The 21,256-nt window shown below is 43.3% G+C and overlaps 1 protein-coding gene across 5 annotated transcripts in view; it reads left to right on the forward strand.

The window, feature by feature from the left end:
• SRPK2 (SRSF protein kinase 2) overlaps positions 1-19,498 on the forward strand; it is a 137,088-nt gene extending 117,590 nt beyond the window's left edge. For 2 of the 5 annotated variants that reach the window (XM_048302413.1, XM_048302414.1), the window contains 6 exons: positions 71-171; positions 262-369; positions 9,927-9,996; positions 10,715-10,807; positions 11,240-11,332; positions 17,834-19,498. In XM_048302413.1, the coding sequence (XP_048158370.1) occupies positions 71-171; positions 262-369; positions 9,927-9,996; positions 10,715-10,807; positions 11,240-11,332; positions 17,834-18,018 (650 nt within the window). In that variant the 3' untranslated portion in view covers positions 18,019-19,498. The remainder of the gene's footprint in view (positions 1-70; positions 172-261; positions 370-9,926; positions 9,997-10,714; positions 10,808-11,239; positions 11,333-17,833) is intronic. The other 3 variants (XM_048302416.1, XM_048302417.1, XM_048302415.1) reach the window with 2 other exon arrangements.
• The last annotated feature ends 1,758 nt before the right edge of the window (positions 19,499-21,256 follow it).

Consider the following 21,256-nt stretch of genomic DNA (forward strand, 5'->3'; position numbering starts at 1 on the left):
GGCAAAACTGCTTAGAGATAATGAATAGTAGGCTTAACATACTAACTATTCTGCCTTTTGCTTGTGTTAGCAAAAACTCGTGCTGCTGACTTACTGGTGAATCCACTAGACCCAAGAAATGCAGATAAAATTAGAGTTAAAATTGCTGACCTGGGGAATGCCTGCTGGGTGGTAAGTGTGACTACATCATTTTAGCTTTCACTTTAGAACAAGTTTTTTTATTGTCCTTTTTTTCCATTAATGTGGTTCTTTCTATTTTAGCATAAACACTTCACAGAAGACATCCAGACAAGACAATATAGATCCATAGAGGTTTTAATAGGAGCAGGTTACAGTACACCTGCTGATATCTGGAGTACAGCATGTATGGTAAGAGCAATACAATGTGTATTTTACAAGAGTAAACCTTCTAAAAACAGTTGTTATTCAGTGAGGAAACCTGATGCGGATGGTTCTGACATTTTGACCCAAATATATTATCATAAATTATGTTGTATCAGATAGCTGCTGCTGCTTTCTTTCCTTTCTTTCAATTTCTCAAGCCTTCTTAATCAAAAGGAAATAGTTTGGAGGCCACATCTAATTTTCATGTGATACATTTTAAACTTGTAGTCAGAAACATGCAAGTTTAGAGAGAAAATATATGTCTATTTTGAATGACAAATTGTAACTGAAAAAGTACAGCTGCTTGTTTCATTCCAGTCATAGAACCTGTGCTACTGTTAGCTGTGATTACATCCCTTTTTCTTGTGTAAAGTAGCAAAACAGTGAAACACTTTAAATTGGTGCCAAGTGCAGTGAAAACATGGATTGAATTAGGATTAGTTCTAAACTTTCAAGAGAAGGAATTCAGTTTATTAGTGTAAAATATATGGTAAAATTCTGTAGAATTAGTTTTAACACAGAACTGAAATTACAGCTTTTTAAGAGTCTTTAGAGAACAGAAAAAGTGAAAACTTAATCATGCAGCTTTTTGAAACACTCTGTAATATCTCTTTGAGGATAAACAAGCTGCATACATCTTCTCATTAAAGATAGTACGTATTTCCAAAAAATAAATTTAGAAATACCTTTGCCTGTTTTAAAAGCAAAAACTTAATCAAGTCTTTATATTTTACAAATGCATGTCTGATAGGAGTAAATGTGTGAGGAGGAGGAGGAGAAGATTCAAATACTAGACACAGTTTGCAGGCGTGGGTGATGAGAAGAATTATGCAGCTTGGAGGGAGAGGAGGAGGAGGAGGATTGAAAGGAACATAAAATCCTACAGATATTATAAGCTCAGCAGGCCATGTGTTGGAAGTAACTAACCCATAAGTTAAATTAAAGTATGTTTCCTCTGGAGTTTAATACTAGCTTTTCCTTTAGTACACAGAAAACCCATCCATTTCCAAATTTACTCTTCCATTTGGGGGCAAAATGGAGAATTTTTCTATTACATTGAAAATAAAGCATATAAAATATTTCACAGTTAGTTCTTTAATTCTTTTAATTACTCTCCTCTTAACTAACTAAAAAATTACTATAGAGACTATTTGCTCTGTTGCCTAGTATTTTGTAAACCTCAGTTGAGCTTGGTAACCTTTTATTTTATTGGACACCCTTTATTCATCTTTCTTTCAAGTTGTACCTATTGCTGCTAATTTTATAGTCTTTTATAGTCTTTTAGTCTTGTAGCTAAAGGCACATAAATCAGGCTGAAGTCTATCTAGAATTGTGTTTAAAGATAGTGGGGTACTTAATAGCAATATCACACCTAAGGAATATAATATTCATGCAGTACTCGGGGTTGCCCAGCCTATTACAACTTCTCCATGTTATATAAGGGTTACTGCTTTCTTCAGACTTAAGGAAAGAAAAAAGCCTAAAGCATCACTGTCACTGGAGGTATCTTAACTCAGATTCACAATTATGAATGAAATTTCAGTATTTTAATGAGAAAAATATATTTTTGCTTTTTTGTTACGTAAGCTTTGCAGGTAGTAAAAGCATTTGAGGCAGTAGTGCTGTAATTCTGCCTTGTGTCACACCCTCTAGGTTTTTGCCCCTAAGAACTGCAGTAGAAATTTACAGCCCTGACATACAGTTTTTGAATTCAGTTGTCATCATGGTATAGATGTGTAAAAAGTAGAGAGCAGCCTCTCAAGCTCATAGAAAAAATTCATTGTTGGAAAGCCCCCAGAATCTGCTTTCATTGCTGTGTGGCTGAGAAAATGGGTCAGAGCACTGTGGATGCTGATCCTGTATCAGATGGAAAACAGCACTGAGGTAGGGATTGCCTTGAAGACCTTAATACCTCTTTCTGCAGAGGACTTGGAACAGAGGTTAACAGCCAGGAAAACATTCCTGATGTGGAACCGCAAACTCCCAGATAACTTACTTAGGCTGTCTTTGGAAATTATGATGTGAATCTCTCCAATCCCTAAAGCAGTCAAAAACTGTGAAATGAGGAAGTGTTTTAATGCCACTACAGCCCCACTCGCTTTCTAAAGTTTGGTTTCCTTGTTGTACCTAGATTTGGTTCAAAAAATGCCCTTCTAGGTTATCTTGCTCCTGTTTCGTATTTAATTCACTTTGTTCCATAGTGTTTACTGTGTTTTCAAAGGGATTGTCTGCTGGAGCAGGTGGTGTTTATTTTCAGCCAAAATAACAGCTCCGATATCCTGTTAGCCATGTTGTCCAGGACTCTCAAAGGGGAGCAGAGATTACTTTGCTTGTACAAGTCCAGAGTCATTAAGGGCATTTTTGGAAGCAGTACTGCGCAAAATGAGTGGTCCAGCAGTATTTCCATTACTTTTTCCTTGTCAAGTTTCCATCCATCCATACTTCACCTAATGTGACAGCACCAAGCACACATGAGTACTGCTTAGATTGCAAAATAGAAGATTTTCTCTGTATCCGCTCCTGTGTCAGATATTCTGGCTCACATATCCATTTAAAAAATTGCAACAAAAAAGGCCTTTCTTGGAACTTAGTGTCCATAGGGTTTCTGTGTCAGAGATTTATGTGTCTATAAAACACACCTATCATTTTATGTGTCCTGGGTTTTATGAAGGATGACTCGGAATGCTTGGTACCAGGATTCACCTGGAGTCTTAACTTGGTCTTATGCTTTATAGATCTCCATTTGAGCCTAAGGTTTTCACTGCCTTTTGCTTGCTAATGAAATAATCTTGCTCACTGAGGGATAGCACTGACCATGAGTAGCCCAGCTGCTGGTTCTTGCATTGGCTTGTATTTATGGCATAAAGTGTGTTAAGCACAGAAGGTTGTGTTTGATCTCAGCAGCAGCAGAATGTCTTTTTTCATCATACCATTAGCCTGTCAATTTTACACAGTTTTTAATAATAAGGATGAAGATGAGGTTATTAAACAAAAGCCTCTGATAAAAGGGCCCTGAGCATGCAAAGCATCTGTGTTCCCGTATGTACAGCAACTTCCAGAATATCCCTGTACGAATCTCCTGGGACATGGTATTTTGTGTCTGCATGGAGAACATTCCTTTCCTGGGCTCAGTTAGTTGAGATGGCTTCATCTAGCCAGGAGCTCGATGGTTTTGATGCAGCTTCCAGGAAAGAATAATCCTGTTTTATTTGTATTGACTTTAGTATGGGACTAGCCAGTTTCTGATCAGGATTACTTGTGCTGGAAGTGTACGTAATCAGAGCCAAGTAAGGACTTTACCCAAACAGCAAAAGAGGGCAGAATAACTCAGTGCTAATAACCTTACAGTGCTGTTTCTGTGGTGTTATGTCAGTGAATAAGTAGCATTGCAAGCCAGCAGCCTGTGAGCTGAATCTTCTAATTTTAGATAGTTTGACTTGGCCCAGTTCTTGTGCTCCAATCTTCTTTGAATCAGGCTTAAAGGATGAATGTGAATAGCCTCAGACCAGTACCAGTCCTCTGCTCAGGTGAGCTGAGTCGAAGTCTCTAGAAAAACAAATAAAGGAAGGGAAAAAAGAGGATGATGCATATCTTTGGAGGCCTATAATCAGTGCATGCATGAAGTGCTGTGAAGCCAGTGAAAGAGGTTAGATGTCAGTGGGCTTTTCCAGATCACAGTAGAGTTGTTTGCTTGTTCAGTGCTTGGCAAAGAATGCAACGAAATGTACCTTATTTTTTTTCCTAAACTTTGGTGACCTCTGTCTGAATGATTGTTGCTGTCATTTGCTGGACATTCCTAAGTTTGCTTAGGGAAATTGTACAGTGCCCTTTTATTTTTCTTTTAACAACATGGCCTATTTAAGTGGAATACTCAGGTGCTCTCATGGAAAGCTAGACACTGGGAATCTCTCCACATTTACTAAATTCTAGAAGGTGTTCCCGTGCTGTACTAAGCCCTAATTTAATTCGGCCAACAGGGAGGTGCATCTCTCATTTTCACCCAAAAAAAGGAATAGATTTGGAACCAGCAGTACCTTTGACAGGATTGAAAACAGTGTTGATGATTTAATTGTATCGATTTGAATTTCCACATTAATAGTATTGAGAGGGTTGCTGTCTTTAGAGCAGAAACTGAACAGACACGGAGTGATTTAGCATTTTCTAAATCCCAGAAAACATGGAACACAGTACTCCACTGCTGCTGCCAGGAAATCCTGGCAAGATAAGAGAGTTAGTACTGGCAGATGGCATCCCTTTTGTATTGCTTCTGGAAATGACTGCAAGTGCCATGATTCCACTGCTTTTCCTTGTTACAATCTCCTTGGATTAGAAACAGGAAAAGCACCTGAAGTGATGAATCTCATCATCTGACTTCTGTTCATTACCTTTTTTTTGAGTTGTGGGGAAATAGGTGACTGTGTTACAGGCTGGGACGTGAACAAGACTTTTAAAGTTTTTAACACTTTTCTGAGGTGGCTTTTGTGGAGAGTTGTGATTCCTGCAATGTCTTCTCTTTGTAATAAGACCTAGCAAATAGATGACAGCTGTAGATCAGCAGGAAGTCAGAGAAGGTGTAAATTGTACTTGGTGTTTTATCTACCCAAAGAGAATACAGATGATTAAAGAAATCACTACCAGGTGTGAGGGAAAGGGGGACAGGCAAAGAGCTTTGAAAACAAGGGACATGCTACTACAAGACAAGCAAGTTTACAGCAGTGGGGTTTATTCATCGGCATTTCTGTTCATGTGAGAGAACTCAGAGGAACAGAATGAAGAACGAGCAAGATATGTTGTTAAAATTAAACCTCCATGTAAGTGCCCTTACGTAAATTGCAGGCTTGCGCCCCCAATTTACTTCTTTGTATGATGTTCTCGAATGTGTAGTGGAGAGGTAACTGTCCTTAGCTACTCTTCCACTGTTGTAAGCAAGGAAAAAATGATCATGTCTCCATGGGATCATGAGTATCATCGTGTTAGTATGTGTGAGTTGCACATACCAAAGGTGTGATGACAAGCCTCAGTCTGCACAGAAGCAGTATTTTGAGGAAAAATGAAAAATCAAAAATGGAGTTTTGAGGGGAGAAAAAACTGAAGTTGCCATGCACGTATTTTTCAGTAGGCAGATACAGTACAGAATGCTGTTATTACTCGCTGTACCCCCTTTTTGAAGGTGGTGGGTGGACAACCTGAAATACTCAACAGAAAATGATTTCCGAGAGGGAGCTGACTTTCCAAGGCAACCACTCAGTATGTGCATGATTCCAAGACTGGAGTACAGCAAATAAAAGAACCCTGTTTCCTTTCCGAGCATCCCATGCAAGTCTCTTGTTTTGTATATCTGGCCTTTCTTACCAAGCACTAACCCTGCAAAATGCCTTTCATATTCTTCCCATTGCCTGGCTCTTCGGAGGGAGATGTCCATGGGAGAACAAACTGTCAGCTGGTGTGTGTATCTCAAAAAGCTTTTTGATCTTCTTTCCATGCTCCCACTGACCTGTGGAACAGTGTTCTTAAAACCAAGCCTACTTTTAAAGCAGTTACAGTCTTCCCATTCACATCTCTTCATTTCAGCTGGGGCAGAGAAGCTCTGGCCAAGAGCTACAGCTCATCTGTCAAAATAATAATTCTGGCCTATAGCTTGTTCTTTTTCAGCTGGGGCTTCAATTCAGGGAGGCTGATGCAGTCCAAGTGAATGTTCTTCCAGTCCTCTCCCAGACAGCTTTCCCTAGGCGTGCATCCATTTTTCAATCACCAGATTGAGTACACAGCTGTCACACAGTGAAAATGTAGCTATTTCCAGTTGTGTGGTTGGATATGGGTCCATTATATACAATAGTGATGCCACCCAGTTCTGTACTCTGGTAGGTTCGCATGCAGTCGTGTGGCAGGAAAGAAAAAGAGCCTCTTCAGAGCCTATAAAACAGCAGTGGAACCGTTCATATGAAAGGTTCACCATCTGCAGGTGGAGAAAAGCAGTCTAGACTGGTTTTCTGTGATAACCTTAGGAAAGTGGTAAGTAGAAATTGCCAGAACAGTCTGTAAGGATGGATGATTGCCTTGGGCTTCTGTGCCATATGTTGAGTGTGCTGTATCTCATTTTTTATCTCCACATAATAAATGAAATGCTGACTTCTCTTGGTAAATGTCAACATTAAGTAAAAAAAATCATGGTATTTTAAAGTTGGAGTTTCATGGAGTCAAGAAACTAGCTTTTACAAATTAACACTTTAAAAGGGAAAGTAAGTAAATATGGTTAGTCTGTATTTGTAGCATCATGGAAATTATAGACAAAATCAGGTTTAAAGGGATCTCTGTTATCTGCCCCCTTCTTGAACAAGGGTTGTTGTCAAACTTGAACGAGGTCACTCAGAGGGGTGCACACCTGTCAGGATGGCATTTCCACAGCCTTTCTGAACAGCCTGTCCCACTACTCAGCCAGTCTCACCAAAGAATTTTTTTTCCTCATATTTGATTGGGATTTCCCATCTTGCTGCCTGTGTCTGCTCTCTGTTGTCCTTTCAATGGGAAGCGTGTATCTTGTTATTCTCTGCCACTGCCTTCAGACAGTGGAGTGCAGCAGTTAAATCCCTCCTTCTCCCTTCTCCCACCTGAGCAAACCCAGCTCCACCAGCCTCCCCCTCCTCTATCTTCTGCTCAGCCTCCATACTGCCTGAGGCCAGGTCCTTCCTGGCTTTTCTCCACTTTGACACGGTCTCTCTCATGCTGGTGGCCCCAGACGGGTCACAGTTGGGCGAACCAGACCTGTGGTCACTGTGCCGCCCTTGGGGTCTTGGTCTCCTCATGTCGTCACAGTGTCAGTGACCTCCTGTATGGGGATTGAGGCACTGTATGTGCCTACAGCTGGATGTAAAGTGTGAGAGAGTACTGAGAACGCCCAGGAAGTTCAGAGCATCAGTGGTTCCACAGCCAGAGCTGTGGCTCTCAGTATCCAGCAGCAGAGAGCTGCTCTTCCAGTGGCACTGCGTCAGTAACAGCACAAGCTCTCCGGTGCACCACACCTTTGGATATGGGTTTAAAGAGAAAAAAAACTCTGACTGATACAACCCAGAGATGTCATTGTCGTTCTTACAGGTATTTATGTGTTCGTTATAGTATCTCTAACACTGATTCTTTATGATAGAAACCTAGGTCTGGGTTTTACTCTTTGTTAAATGAGGACAAATGAATTTCATTTATCTTGCACTGTGTAGCCAGTCTGTCCTGATAATACATGGGAACATACTACCAGGTTGCCACAGATGAACCTGTGAGACATTGTCCTCCTTGGGTGCTACGAACTATCATTACAAATACTTACCACAGCAACTGGTTCTGTGCATCCGAGTCAGTTTTTTTGTTCTTAGAGTCCTTTAGGGACAGCCAGAAAATCAAAGGCTGTGGCCCAAGCCCATCCTGGGCATGGAGTCAGAGCTATACAAAAAGGAAAAAAGAAGCATCATCATCATTCTGAAAAGCTTTAGTTTTTGTTCAGTGAGAGGGTGGTATAAATACTCCAAATCTATGAGAGCTTTCAGCTCTTGCGATACACAGACTGATCTCAAATTTAGAGTACCACAGCAGTATGCTTACCTATTGTGCTTCTCTAGAAACACTTTTCACAGTTCTTCAGTTTTCATCTTTTTAGTCCCACGCAGACATATCAAGCTATTAATACTTCAGTTTTGGGACAGGCGCTGTATTCTTGTGTAGTCTACCTTTGTGGCTAAATTCAGCTACGTTTCCATTCTTCTCCAGGGATCTGTGTTTCATAGCAGTGAATTTCTCAATGTCCTCAGGAATCAGCCCCATCAGTATGTGCTCTCCTGGGAAAGCTGGCCCAGCTCTTCCTAAGAATAAATATATTCCCATGAGATACAGAGAGGACACTTGGGTCTTCTCTGTCTCATCTCAGGAGAATAACAATGTTCTCTGTGTTGTGTTCAGAGATCTCTCCCAGTGATGACTTCTGGCTGCTCTTAACATTTATTTCAGTTTAGAAACCTGGTACTTTATGAAGTCCTTTAGATTTTTTTCAGCTGTAAAAGGAAACTGCCAATCTTGAGCTAAGAATAGAATAAGAAAATAGTGAATGACTGTTTGTAATGATGGTAACTTCAGAAGTTAAAGGCTCATTCATAGGATCAACGGAAATGTCAACAAGGAGTGTTCTTGTTTTCTTGGCTGCTGTGTGTGATTGCAGTGAGTTATGTTGGCCGTAGCCCACTTGGATGACACTGCAGTTCACAGCTTGAAGAAGCCAAGTGCCCATAAATAGGCTAAATTTACAGGTGATTTAACAACTCCAGATTAAAAATTGGAGCAGAAAAGTGTCTGTTTTCAGGAGACAAGTATTTTATAGTAAATCTTCTAATGGAGTGAAATCCCATCCTAGAATTGTGCCAGGAAGCTCTGCCTCATTTTTGGAATGCTTTTCTGGATCAGATGTCTTCCCATGTCTTGGACATGGAAAATAGTTTGATGTTTGAACCACCTGGAAAGAATTAGATTCCTGTGGCTGCTTGGGCAATTGGTGAGCCAGAGCTGAAAGAGAATAGTTTAACAAATTAGACCAGATGAATCCATGTCTGTACACAAGTAGGGGCTCTCATAGTTGCTTTGGTGCCTTGCAGCTTTTCATATTCATTAACCCATAAAGAGAAAGTCAGTTTTGCCCCCACCTAACACAGGGTTAGCATCCAGTGGAAGCATTGCCTGCCCTGAGGGGATCTGATGTCCTGGTGTCTGTTCTGGATTCCCCCGTCAGTGTCAGTCTCACAGTTTATCCCATCATTGAGGTATTTAGTTTGATGACATCTGATTCAACAAAAATGCATTTTAAAAAACTCAGATTTAGAGTCATCAAAGAAGCTTACCCTGTTGGCCAATTTCAAGTGTTTAATTATAGTCATGAGTGGATTTTACTTGGTATTCAGACTTTAATTCAGTCTCCACCATGCAATCTGACAGGTAAATAGCCTTCGGATACATGTGTAGATTTTATTACGTATTTAGAAATACCTGACACGTGTTTAGAAATACTTGACTACAATCACCAGACTACGCACGAGTCTGTAAAGCCGTGTTTACCATCAGCTCAGTCCAGTGCAGCCGGCCTGTGGGGAGCCGCTCCCTCGGCAGCCTGGTGCTGCTCTGAGCTGGCAGTGCTGCCGGAATGCGGAATGTCCCGGGCCAGGTGCTGCGGGGAGGGGCTGCACTTCCAGCCCTGTGGGATTTCCTTCCTTCATCCCAGCTGGATGGGCAGCAGCACCTGGGGGGTGGGCACTGCTGGCGCCTGCGGCCCCAGGCGTGCGCGGGGCTGGACACGAGGCTCTCTCCAGTGCCTGGGTTCGTGCTGCCTCTGCACTGCAGGAATGATGTCCCCAGGTAAGTGGCCTCTCCTCAGTCTTAGATCCAAGTCATAGGCCTTGAGCTTCGAATGTTAATTCCCTCTCGCTTCTGAGGTGGTTGTGATGTTTTGCTGACATCTTATGATGGAAAATGTTATTTTTGAAATACCCATAACCGTGTCTGTTACGTTATAGGCGTTTGAGCTAGCGACTGGAGATTACTTGTTTGAACCACACTCTGGTGAAGACTATTCCAGGGATGAAGGTATGACTCTCTTGAGATTACTGTAAGAGTTTCTTCATATTTTCATTCTCCTTCTCTTAAATTTCCAGTGAGCTTACAGTGAGTTTTAAGTTTTGTATTTGAGTAGAACTGTTCATACACATTGTTTTCAGAATATAAATGTGATTTTTTTTCTTTTTAGTTTTAAGTTCCACCACTAGCAGTGGGTGGGCAAAAACTCCCTTCTGCAGATACTCATCTACTTAACAACTGCCTGAAGGATTTAAACTGCCCTTCTTGTAAGATTGCATATGTGTGGAAACCTGATTGAAAATAACAACATTTTAGTTTAGAAAAGAAACAACAAATTTGAACTTTATAGTATTTTCTCTTTATAAAAGAGTGACACTGGAATAATGTTTACATTGTGTATTTTTATTTTAATTAGACAGTTACTAATTACTTTTTTAAAATCAGAGTTAACTCCTGCTTCCATCTGTATACCTGTCCATTTTCATGCTTGTTTGCTTGTAAATGCTCTTTGCAGTGGTAATGTGGGCATCATTCATTGTTCCTAAATGCTACTAATGATGCCAGAGCTCTGCTGATCCTGGAAACCTCTGCATGGATTTGCTGCAAACATTGTTGATTTGAAACTATTTCTGATTTTTTACTAATTCCAGTTTCTTTCCTCTTCTTTTTTATCCCATCCTTTCCCTGCCCCTTCCACTCCCGTGTCCTTTTTTTCTCTCCCTCATAGACCACATAGCACACATCATAGAGCTGCTAGGCAATATCCCAAGGCACTTTGCTCTATCTGGAAAATATTCTCGGGAATTCTTCAATCGCAGAGGTAGTACCTCTTCTTTTTGAAAGGTGCCGTGATGCAGACAGAAGTGGAATTGCTGTTGCTGGTTGTAGCATGTCCCAGTGAGGAGCATTTCCTGAAATCACACAACAAAATTTTTCATTTTGAAAAGCAAACTTCCCAGGAATCTCTGACAATTTTTTTTTTACCCAAATGTTCTGAAAAATAACTGTTGGTACATTTAAAATTACATGGCAAAACTTGTTTGTGGCAGCTGACACTCAAACATTGTTTTGAGAAGGAAGTTTTGCTGAAAGCATCTTTGCAAAGTAGCCACTGAGCGAGCAGTGTGCACGTGTGTTTTTTACCAGGATCAATCTATTTCTGTCTGTACCGGGCCAGCGTTAGTGTGTGCATGCAATGTACTGATTAAACTGTTGTATGTTTCTGTTTTGCTGGCAATGTTCTCCAATGCAGACCACATAGCATTGATCATTGAACTGCTGGGAAAAATCCCTCGAAAATACGCTATGTTGGGGAAATATTCCAAGGAGTTTTTCACCAAAAAAGGTAACGGTATTTATGCAACACTAATTTAAAGCATAATACTATCCAAAAGGAGAATATGTTCATTTATGGGTACTGAAGAAATATATCCATTTAAATGGAGAGCTGTTATTAAAGAAGAACTTTGGTGTAAACTTGGCTTTCTGGGAAAAGCCACAATTTGCGGTGTTCTTTTCAGTATTTCATTTAAAATTCATTTGGGGATGTACTCAGCAAAGTGTGGATATTAACAAGTGTCTGTCTGAATCTGTTGTCTAATGTTCATGTAAGTGTGAGGACTCAAGTGATGTGTGGCTCATAACGTGGTGGAAGAACATCTGTCAGCAGCTGTGGTCCTAGATGGTGACCAGCAGGTGCTACTGGTAAGAAGTAATGGAGGTGGGAAGGGAATAACTGGCAGTGGACACTGAGCTGAGTGTGGTCACTGCACACTGGGGGAGCAGGCAGAGCAGATGGGTGTGTGCCAAGCGATGGAACTTTGTCTTTGCCCAGGCTGCTTTAAGGCAGGGTTTTGACACGTGGGGGATGTGGTGATGCCTCAAGTGTCTTCCATCCCCTCGAAGTACAAGACAGTGCTGTGCTGTATGGAGGGACAGGGTCTGTCAGGAGCATCCTGTTCTGCGGTAGAGGAACATCTAGGGCTGGCTGGCACAGCTGGGGAGGGCAGTCCTGCTGACCAGAGCTGTGGACTGCCCTGCTTGTGGCTCCATGTGCCTGAGCTGTGCCGTGGACTGGGCAGTGCAGCCCAACAGCTGCAGTGAGGTGTTGGTGTCCGGGGGCTGAGCTGGCAGTGCTGGGCTCTGGGAGCTTGTGAGGCTGGACACAATCAGTGATTGACCCTCCTGTGCACGAGGGCTGTGTGTTCTGTGCTGGATATTTCTGGTACAGCGGGGACCTCCATATGCCTCTGTGTCCTTAAGGAGGCTGGTGATGGCGTTGCAGTGCAGAGAAGGGCAGCAGTGATGATCTAGGAGGGAGCAGCTGCCCTTTAAAGGGGGGCTGAAATGCCTGGGGCTTTTGAGTGTGGAGCAGAGAGGGTTGCTGGAGGAATCAGAAAGGTTTACTTAATTAGGAAGTCAGTGGATAAGCTGAAGACAGAACTGCTGTTTGCCAGCATCCACCATGTCAGAGCTGGGGGGAAGCCAGTGAAATTTGCAGAGGATGGCTTTAAAACAAGTGCTTCCCTGCACAGCAGGCAGTGAGCTTCAGGAGCTGGCTGCCATGGTGGGCAGAGAGAGAGACTGTGTCAGCAGGCTTCAAACAATCTCCTGGTAACTGAGATGTACAAACTTGAGGCCCACAAGTCTGTAAATGTATAAAGCAGTAAGAGGGCCGGGCACGAGATACCCTGTGGCACCTTCAGACAGCGATTGCAGCTGCTGTAATGTATCTCACATTCCTAATTTTCACTTTACAGCAGACAGATTGGCATTTTCTAATGATGCCAAAGAACTGTAAAATGACCTAACAGTTACTCAGTAACTGCAGTGTTGGCAGTGCACAGGAGAGGGCAGTTTGTAAAATTCCTGTGATGTGGGGTGTCTCTGGTGCTTCCACGAGCATCTTATACTGCAGAGTGTCACTGTTGTCCTCTAGGGCCTGAATATCAGTGACATTCCTCAGAGGCACTGGGGGTGCCTCTTAAAATCCACAGGGTGGGATTTAAGGTAGGATTAAAGGCTTGGTTCACCAACCACACAAAATACAAGTGCAAGTTTGCTGTGGAAGATTAAGTAGACTGGATCCCACCTGTTTCTACTTAAACGAGAGAATCTCACATGCAAGACAAAGGAGTAACAAACGAAGCTGCATTTTCGGATCATACCAGTTACTCTACTGCTGCAAGTTGGGGAAACTGAAGTGCTTAGTGGAGGAAAAGGAGAGGTGGCAAGTGTCTTGCTTACTTGAGCATCTTTGCATTGGGCACCAGGTATCTTTTTTCTTTTCCCTGGCCACCCCAGTACTGCTGGCCTCTGGTGTCCCCAGCAGGGATTTGTGTGTGGTGGCCTGGCAGAGTATGAGGGATAGGCTTCAGAGTCTGCCAGCAAGCTGCTGCATTTTGTACTCATCTGCTTGTGGCCTGAGCACCAGAGATCAGAAGCCTCGAGGTACAGGCCTGAGGCTCTTGTGAGAATTTCTTGCTGTGGTCTAAGGGTGGACTTAGAAATCCCACTGTGAGCTCCTGTTTGGAAAACATCAGTCTTGAGTGAAAATCAGGAAATCACCGTTTGAGTTTTGCTCCTGTCCATAAGCAAGTCTGACCTCAGAGAGATGCTTTAAACATTTGAGTTGTGCTACTGAAGTCACAGGCACAAAAAGAAAAATGTTAGTAACTTAATGAGTTTACAGGATTGAGTCCTTTCTCAGTAATTGCCTGAGGCAGTTTGTGACACTCAAATAGGACGGTGCATTTAAAAGAGGAAAAGCATTTGTAAGTTACTTCTTATACTATAACACAAATGCTCACGTGTTTTTATAGGGTCTCATCTTGACTGAGCCCAGTAGTAACTCCAGGGAATCCTTTTCTCCAGTGTTGTCATGGGAGCTATTTTGACTGTAAAAATTATTAATATGTTTTGGCACTAAAAGATAAAACCCTTTTGTTTTTTCTAGACCATGGTCCCTTCTGTTGTTCTTCTGGTATTTGCTAGTCCTGTTTCCTTGTGAGCTAAACCTGTGCAAGATGCTAGCCAGGTGCTGGCTTTGCCCTTTGGAAGCTGAGCAATGAGAAGCACTGTTATGCTGCTCATTTAACCTCCTGGAAGGGAGGGAGGAAGGGCTGCCTCCAAGCTCCTCACTTCCAGCTGCTGTACCAGCAGTCCTTGCATTAGTTCTTGGGACCGTGTCATAGGTGTGTAGCAGCAGATTATATCCCACTGCTGTTTCCCCAGTCCTTCACAGCATCCATGTCCTAGTGTTCAATAACCTTCCTCTTGCCTGGTGACACATCTTAAATTTGTCTTGGATGAATTTCATCGATGAGCGCTGGGTTTTTTGTATTACGGTCAGCAGAGAAAGCTTTAAATAGCATTTTAACCCCTGGTCCTTCAGAAATTTTCTTAGTAATTTCCTTCTGACTTAACAGTCCATTTTTCAGAGGGATCATTGCTGCCTCTGCTTTGGCAACAGGAGTTTTATGGCTCAGAAAACTCCCTTGTTCTCTGTGCATTATCTCCTGTGTGCTTCACTATCACAAATCCAAATAAAGAGCTTCTCTTAGGAAGTTCTCACAAAGAAGTCCATTTCTAGCACTTCTTTGAAAATTCATGCTAATGCCCTGAATACAGATGGTGTCAGACTGGTGGGGCCTGTGCTTCTTAAATTTCTCCCTTAAATATAGGTACAGCCTTGCTCTCCTCCAATGACATGGTACAAACTTCTTGAACTAGATGAAAATACGTGTTGGCAGACACCTTCATTTCCTGTGCTACTCTCATGCTTTAGGATGAAAATGAGAAGGACCCACATGAAAATTAATTCTTAGACTTTTTTGTGCACCTGAGTGGTGTTAATTGTCTTTCACTTACCCTATTTTTTTCCATAGTTAGCATCATGATCCTTACTGAAAATGGAAGCATTAGTCTAAGTGTGGCCCCATACAGATAATTTTTACTGTATCCTATCTTAAGCGCTTTTACAATCGTCACGGAATTTCTTGTGGAAAACTTCAGTCCATAGTGCTAAATACTTTGTTCCTCAGCAGAACTCTGCTGAATATTGTGCTGGCCTTAGCATGGGCTTTCACAAAATGAGGAGTATTCAAACAGCAAGAACTCGCCTTCCACTGTGGCACCAGCAGCCTCATCATGCAGTCGTACCTTATCAGATCTGAGGGAGGAAAGATGCTGGAAATGACAAAATGTGAGTGCAATGATGAAGACGGTGCTGGATGGGAACACACACCCACCCTCCCCCATAGCTAAGCCTAATTTGGTACATGATTACAGCAGCCCATGCAGTGAATGCTGGGAGCTGGAGAAGCCATGGACATGATATTTTTTTTTTTTTTTTTGGTAATTTTTTTACTTGCAGTCAGTAACAAGTCACCTTCCTATTGCTTTTTGGCAGTATTTGAGTTCGTGCATTCCTGTTACATAATTTACTACCTGTTCTTGTAAATAGTCACCAATACACTCTTTTGGAAACCTTCCAAAAGGTAAGATTTTCAGCAGTTAAATTGCAGAGTTGCACAAAAATTTAAAGGGCTGAGAGTGAGCATGGAAAAGAATATGCTGCTCCAAGATGTGCTGTCCTTCCTGTTATGTGGGGCAGCTGTGGGCCCAAGGCAGAGCCTTTTTGTGTCTTTGGGTACTGATGGGACATGCTTGGACTGTGAATGTTCACACATAAACCAGAACATGGCCTCTGCTGGCATTCCTTGCTGTGGGCAGCACACCTTGAGCTTCTGTTACCAGCAGGACTCTTCTTCAGCTTGTGGGTGATGGATTGTTTGCACACTTGCTCTTGTGGGGACTTCGTGACAGCAGCTGAGAGCTGCTTTTTCAAGCACTACCTAGCAATTTCAAGCACTCAACCCAGCCTACTGCTGAGGGCTGAGGCAGCAGAAACTGCTGAGCTGAGCAGGGCCTCCTGAGCCTTTGGGGGTTTTAATCCATTGCATTGAGATGCTCAGCCTCTGGGGCAATCATACGGACACAGCTTACTTCTCCTGCCCTGGAACTTCTCTAGCCACAGGGATGCGCAGAAACTCTGAGCCATGAGCTGATGTCTGATGGCATTTTATGGGCAGTAGGTTACAGGCACGGACAAGCACCAAGCTGACAAACCACTTGGCTTACAAGTAGTATGGCCTGATGCCCCCATCCCAGGTGGTGCAGTGAGCTTGTGAAGCCTGCTCAGCCTCCAGTATTGGGTGAGACCCATCACTCTCCTCAGTGCAGAAGCGTCACTGGGGGCTCTCAAAAGGTTTTTGCAGTGTCCCAGGGAGACTGTCTGGCACAGATATATACCTGAGAAGAAGGGGGATGGCCATGGGTTGCATTAAGAGTACAGAAATTCAGCAGGAAACAACTGCCCTTGTGTTCCAGCTGGTCCCCAGAGATCAAAGGGGCTTGGTGTGGCAGAGCTTGATTACTGATTAGAGCAGATTGGCACTCTTAAGTCTGGTCACATTCAGGAAGAACTTTCACACACACAGATTCATGACTAGTGTAGTCGTTGAAGCAAGGGGCCATAGATTCATTAGATTGTTGGTGATAAATGCACTGGATCTACAAAGTGTAAGTGTATAGCACTACATAGAAGTGTTCCTAGCTGTGGTCTGACACAGTCAGAAGGCAGATGTTACCAAAGAGATGCCCCTGCTTTGGGGAGGAGAGAGGAGCAAGCCTGTCGACTTGTCTGCAAGGTGGGGTCCTATTCTCATCCTCTCTGAGGAGGATTTCAAATGTCAGATACATTCTTTTGGGAGAAGTAAAGATGCAACTGTAGTCAAATACCCTGTTACTGCCATCATGAATGGTGAGGGGGCAGCCACATCACATATAAATGAGGGATATTGAGAGCCTGGATTTCAAAGGCTGTGGGTCGCATGCAAGGTGACACCTCAGTATCGCTCCCTCCTGCTGGCAGCAGTGAGGGTCATCTGGCCTGACAGCTGCTTGTCTCGCTCGTGCCCACGGTAATCCCTTCACCATGTACCTCATGGCACATCTCATGGCTTTGGGCCTCATTCCCACACAATGGAGGAACAGGAAACTGAAGAGTCTTCCCCATCATGTTGGATGACCCGTGGACAGACCTGGGTAGTGTTGCTGGTTTGAATTACAGAAGGGTTCTTGCCTGCTTTGTTTGGTCTGGGACACATTGCCAGGTTGGCAGAAGTCCCCTCTCTTTGGGGAAACTCAGTGCTGCAGCTGCTGCTACCACTTGTGTTGGTGGTTGGTTGAAAGAGACTGGAGTGGCAGCAGGTGCTTCCCTCTCAGGAAGGATTCATACCAAGCTTCCTGGGGGTGTTTGCCTGAGAGATGGAGCAGAATCTCTGGAGCACCAAACCTCTGCTCGGCTTGGTTAGGAATGAATCAGTGCTCTGAATCAGTGCTCTGCTGCATTGCTGGCAAATGCCACATAGTGGGGCAAGGACCTGTGTTTCTGAGACCTCCATTTTGGGATTGGAGCAGATTCTGTGAAATTTGGATTCAGTGGCTGATTAAGAAGGAAAGGCCTGCAGTGTTGTTTGGCCATGGTGTGAGTGTGAATGAGTGCCTTTGTGCACGGGAGAGTGAAGACTGCAGGAAGAACCAGTGGAGTCCAGGTGTAACGTACTGACGGCCAGTAGGAACAGTTTCTTGGCTTTGACATCGAACATACTCATCTCCTTTGAGGACCTCGAGCAAGCTTGGTGTGTGCTGCCTTTCCTAAACAATGATTCCCAGCCTGGTCAAGGTGCTGTGAATGCAGAGTGGGAGAAAAACGAAACAGGGATTAGTCATTGACCTGGGTAACAAGGTGTTTTTCTAATGCTGTTAATATTTCTGTTTGCAGGAGAACTCCGACACATCACCAAGTTGAAACCTTGGAGTCTTTTTGATGTGCTTGTGGAGAAGTACGGTTGGCCTCATGAAGATGCTGCACAGTTTACAGATTTCCTGATCCCCATGCTAGAAATGGTCCCAGAGAAACGTGCTTCAGCTGGAGAATGCCTTAGGCATCCGTGGCTGAATTCTTAGCAGAATCTTCCAGCTGTTTAAAAAAAAAAAAAAAAAAAGCCAGCAACCACTTTCCAATGCGTTGGACCTAAATGGTGACTGTCACAAAATCTTTAGCAGGATCACACGTGAGCTGGCTTCAATCCTCAGACCTTTATTTTGCTTGAGGTACTGTTTGACATTTTGCTTTTTGTGCACTGTGTTCTTGGGGAAGGGTAGTCTTTTTGTCCTCAGCTAGTAGTTTACTCACCCACTTTCTTCAGAAAACACTTAACGTGTCTTTAAGCATTGTTTCTTGTGTTGTGTGACATTCAGATGTCAGATTTTTGAACAAAAGAAACTTCCCCCCCATGTGTTTTGGCAAGTTTTGTAACTATTTATGAAAAAAAAAAATATTTTAGCTGATGCATATTATATAATTTACGAGTGTAAGAAATTTATCAAGTCAGAACTGAGTTACGGCGAGGAATTGTACAATTTTATCTTCTGGCAAAGGGATGTCATTCTTGTATTATAGTGTATGTAAATGCACCCTGTAAATGTTTATTTCCATTTAAATATGGGACTGGGGACTCAATTTCAGAGTAAAGCGACTAAGTTTTAGAGAGCTTTATAGCAAACCAATTGCATGTAGTGGACTTTAAACTGCTTTAAGGAATTGTGTAAACTTTCTATTCTGTAGCAGTTCCTGTTCATTGGATTTTAAACAAAGTGGCTCTGGTTTACAGGATTTCATTCCCCAAACGGCACTTTAAAGGAAGGCTAGACTTCTTTCTAATAAAGTATGCATTATCATTTAGCACTCCCTTTTAGAACTTTTGCCTATTTTAAGTGCTTTTAAGAAAAGAAAAATAGCAATTTCCCTTACAATGTGATAGTGAAGACATGGTACCATATGGTGTTGCCTTTTTATAAGCACTGTAAGTTGTACTATACCTTAAGAAAAAGAAAAAAAATTAAAAGTAGAGCATGAGAACCACTCTCTGTGTAGAATTACTGATCTTTTATAATAAAAGTGTGTGCTTGGCATCAGTTAAGGAAGGATATAGCTGCAGATATTTACAGTGCAGTGGGTAAAATAATCCAAGAAGCAAGATCATGCTCATTCCATTCATAGCTTTACATGTTTCTAAAACAAATTGCACTAGCTTTATTCTTTCCCATCCGTAGACATACGACTGCCCATTGTAAGTTGCACGCAACAATTATGTGTTTCCTAGGAAAAAAAGCTGCATAGGCTGAAGCTTATAGGCAATACAGATTTTAGAATGTACAGTACGGAGGTGTGTTTGGGCCTCTTTTAGAAGTCAGTGGGATGAATGTAAGCTTACTCCTGATCTTCATGTAACTACAGTGCCACTTTTTTCTTGACTTTGTCCATAAAAAATTTATTCACATGCCTTTGCAATAACTAGATTGTGAGAAGATAGCCCCATGCTGTAACAATAACCAGTTGTTTGAGGTGCTTGCAGTTGTCTAATTAAAGTGTTTTGTTTTTTCAGACAGTGTTGCTGGTCATTGGAATCTTTGCCTAGCCACGACTCAGCTGTTGGGGTGCTGGAGGGGTGGGAGGTGGGGGCTGGCTTGTCCTGGCGAGAGAAAGGCAGCTTCCCGTGTTCATTTATGAAACACATCACCTGGTGTCAGTCAGAGCAAACCCACGGGTCCTGTGGCAGGAGGGGCTGGGTGGGCGTGGTTTGCTGGGTGAAATGTGACCAAAAAAAAGCGTCTTTCCACCAGCTGTTCTGTAACAAGTCCTGTAAACAAGGGAACGATTGTCCCATGCCGAGGGCTGGGGCAGCCACTCTTCCAGAGAACTGCCAAGGCACCGCAGTGCGACACACTCTGGTCCGGGGAAACTCGTCCAGTGCTGAGGCCCTGACTGCAGTTGGGTTTCAGGACCGTGTGCCTTCGTCCTCATCCCTGGAACTGCTTTTAGTGGCTGCAAGGACAACGCTGCTCAGAAGGATGGTGCCACAATGGACTCACACTGGAGGTAAAAATTATGTTCAGCTTCACACCCAGCCTAGCCCTGTAGTGCCTGGTTGCTGCAACCAGTTACAAAGGCGTTCTTGAATACACAGAAAATGCTGGCACTGGAAGAAGTGCCAGGGCCAGCCCAAGGCAGGTGAGCGAGCACTGGGCTGGCACAGCTCTGCCCCCTGCCTGGCCTTGGTGCTGCAGCAGCACTGGGGAGCCCTGCCCAGGCCTCGTCCTGTTCTGCTCCCCAGTGCAGCAGCTCCCTGTACTGTACTAAGACCTTGCCAGTCACAGTTGGTATTTTATGTTCTCTTGTATTTGAAATGATGTTGTCACTTCCTGGAGCTATGGAAGAGGGGCAGAAAACCGGATCTGAGTGCTGAGCTATACAGGATGATGCACATATTTTCAAAATCAGTGTCTGAGCAACTACACAGAGGGTGGGTTGGGTTTTTCTGCTGTTTTTGCTAGCCTAATCCTGTCCTACACTACAGATGCTAGTGTAAAATGTGAACTCCACAGTGTGTGTTCTGCAGAGCCAGTAGCTATTCAGGAAAGCATTTCTGGTGGATGATTTCAACTAGCAAGATTTTTCAGTAGTTATAAGCAAATCAGAATTTAAAGCTGCCTGCCCCCCCTTTTTTTTTCCTACATGTTTAAAAGAATTGCCACTTACTTTCAGGGGGTAGGAGCAGCCACTTCCCCTCCTATTCTGTTTCAGCTTTCCTCTCACCCTGGGGTTCTCCTTTCTGGTCTGAGGTGGAGCCATTGAGCACCTTCCTGCTGTGTGAGCAGAACTGAGCAGTTACTGCTGTGATGGAAGGACACCCTCACCCATGACAGAGTAACTGCACTGATGAGCACAACGGCACCAGCTTAGCTGCCGCCTTCAGCAACAGGAATAAAATCACTTCCCTTACCAAAACCCCAAACTGCTACAGAGTTTGTAACATTCTGTACCCCATTACAGCACCACCCACTCAGCTTCCCCCCTACACCCCAAGTGGAGGGCTTGAGGAAGCACGAGAAAAGGGAAACAGGAAGGTAGTGCAGCAGGCAGGTACTTCCCTGCTCTGTAACCAAGGTCAGAACACCTCTAGCATCAAAATACCCCATCAGTGCTCCTGATTACATGCGGAGTAAACTGACCCAAGACCCTAAACTGAGCAGGGGAAAGAATCCCCTCCTTGAGCTTGTTCCACATCTCTCTGGGCTACAGAAGTGAAGCCAGAGCTGGAGACTACAGGGAAGTGAAGCCTCACAGGGAGCAGGGGAGATC

Source organism: Corvus hawaiiensis, chromosome 4 (assembly GCF_020740725.1).
Source record: "Corvus hawaiiensis isolate bCorHaw1 chromosome 4, bCorHaw1.pri.cur, whole genome shotgun sequence".
NCBI classification, from domain to species: domain Eukaryota; kingdom Metazoa; phylum Chordata; class Aves; order Passeriformes; family Corvidae; genus Corvus; species Corvus hawaiiensis.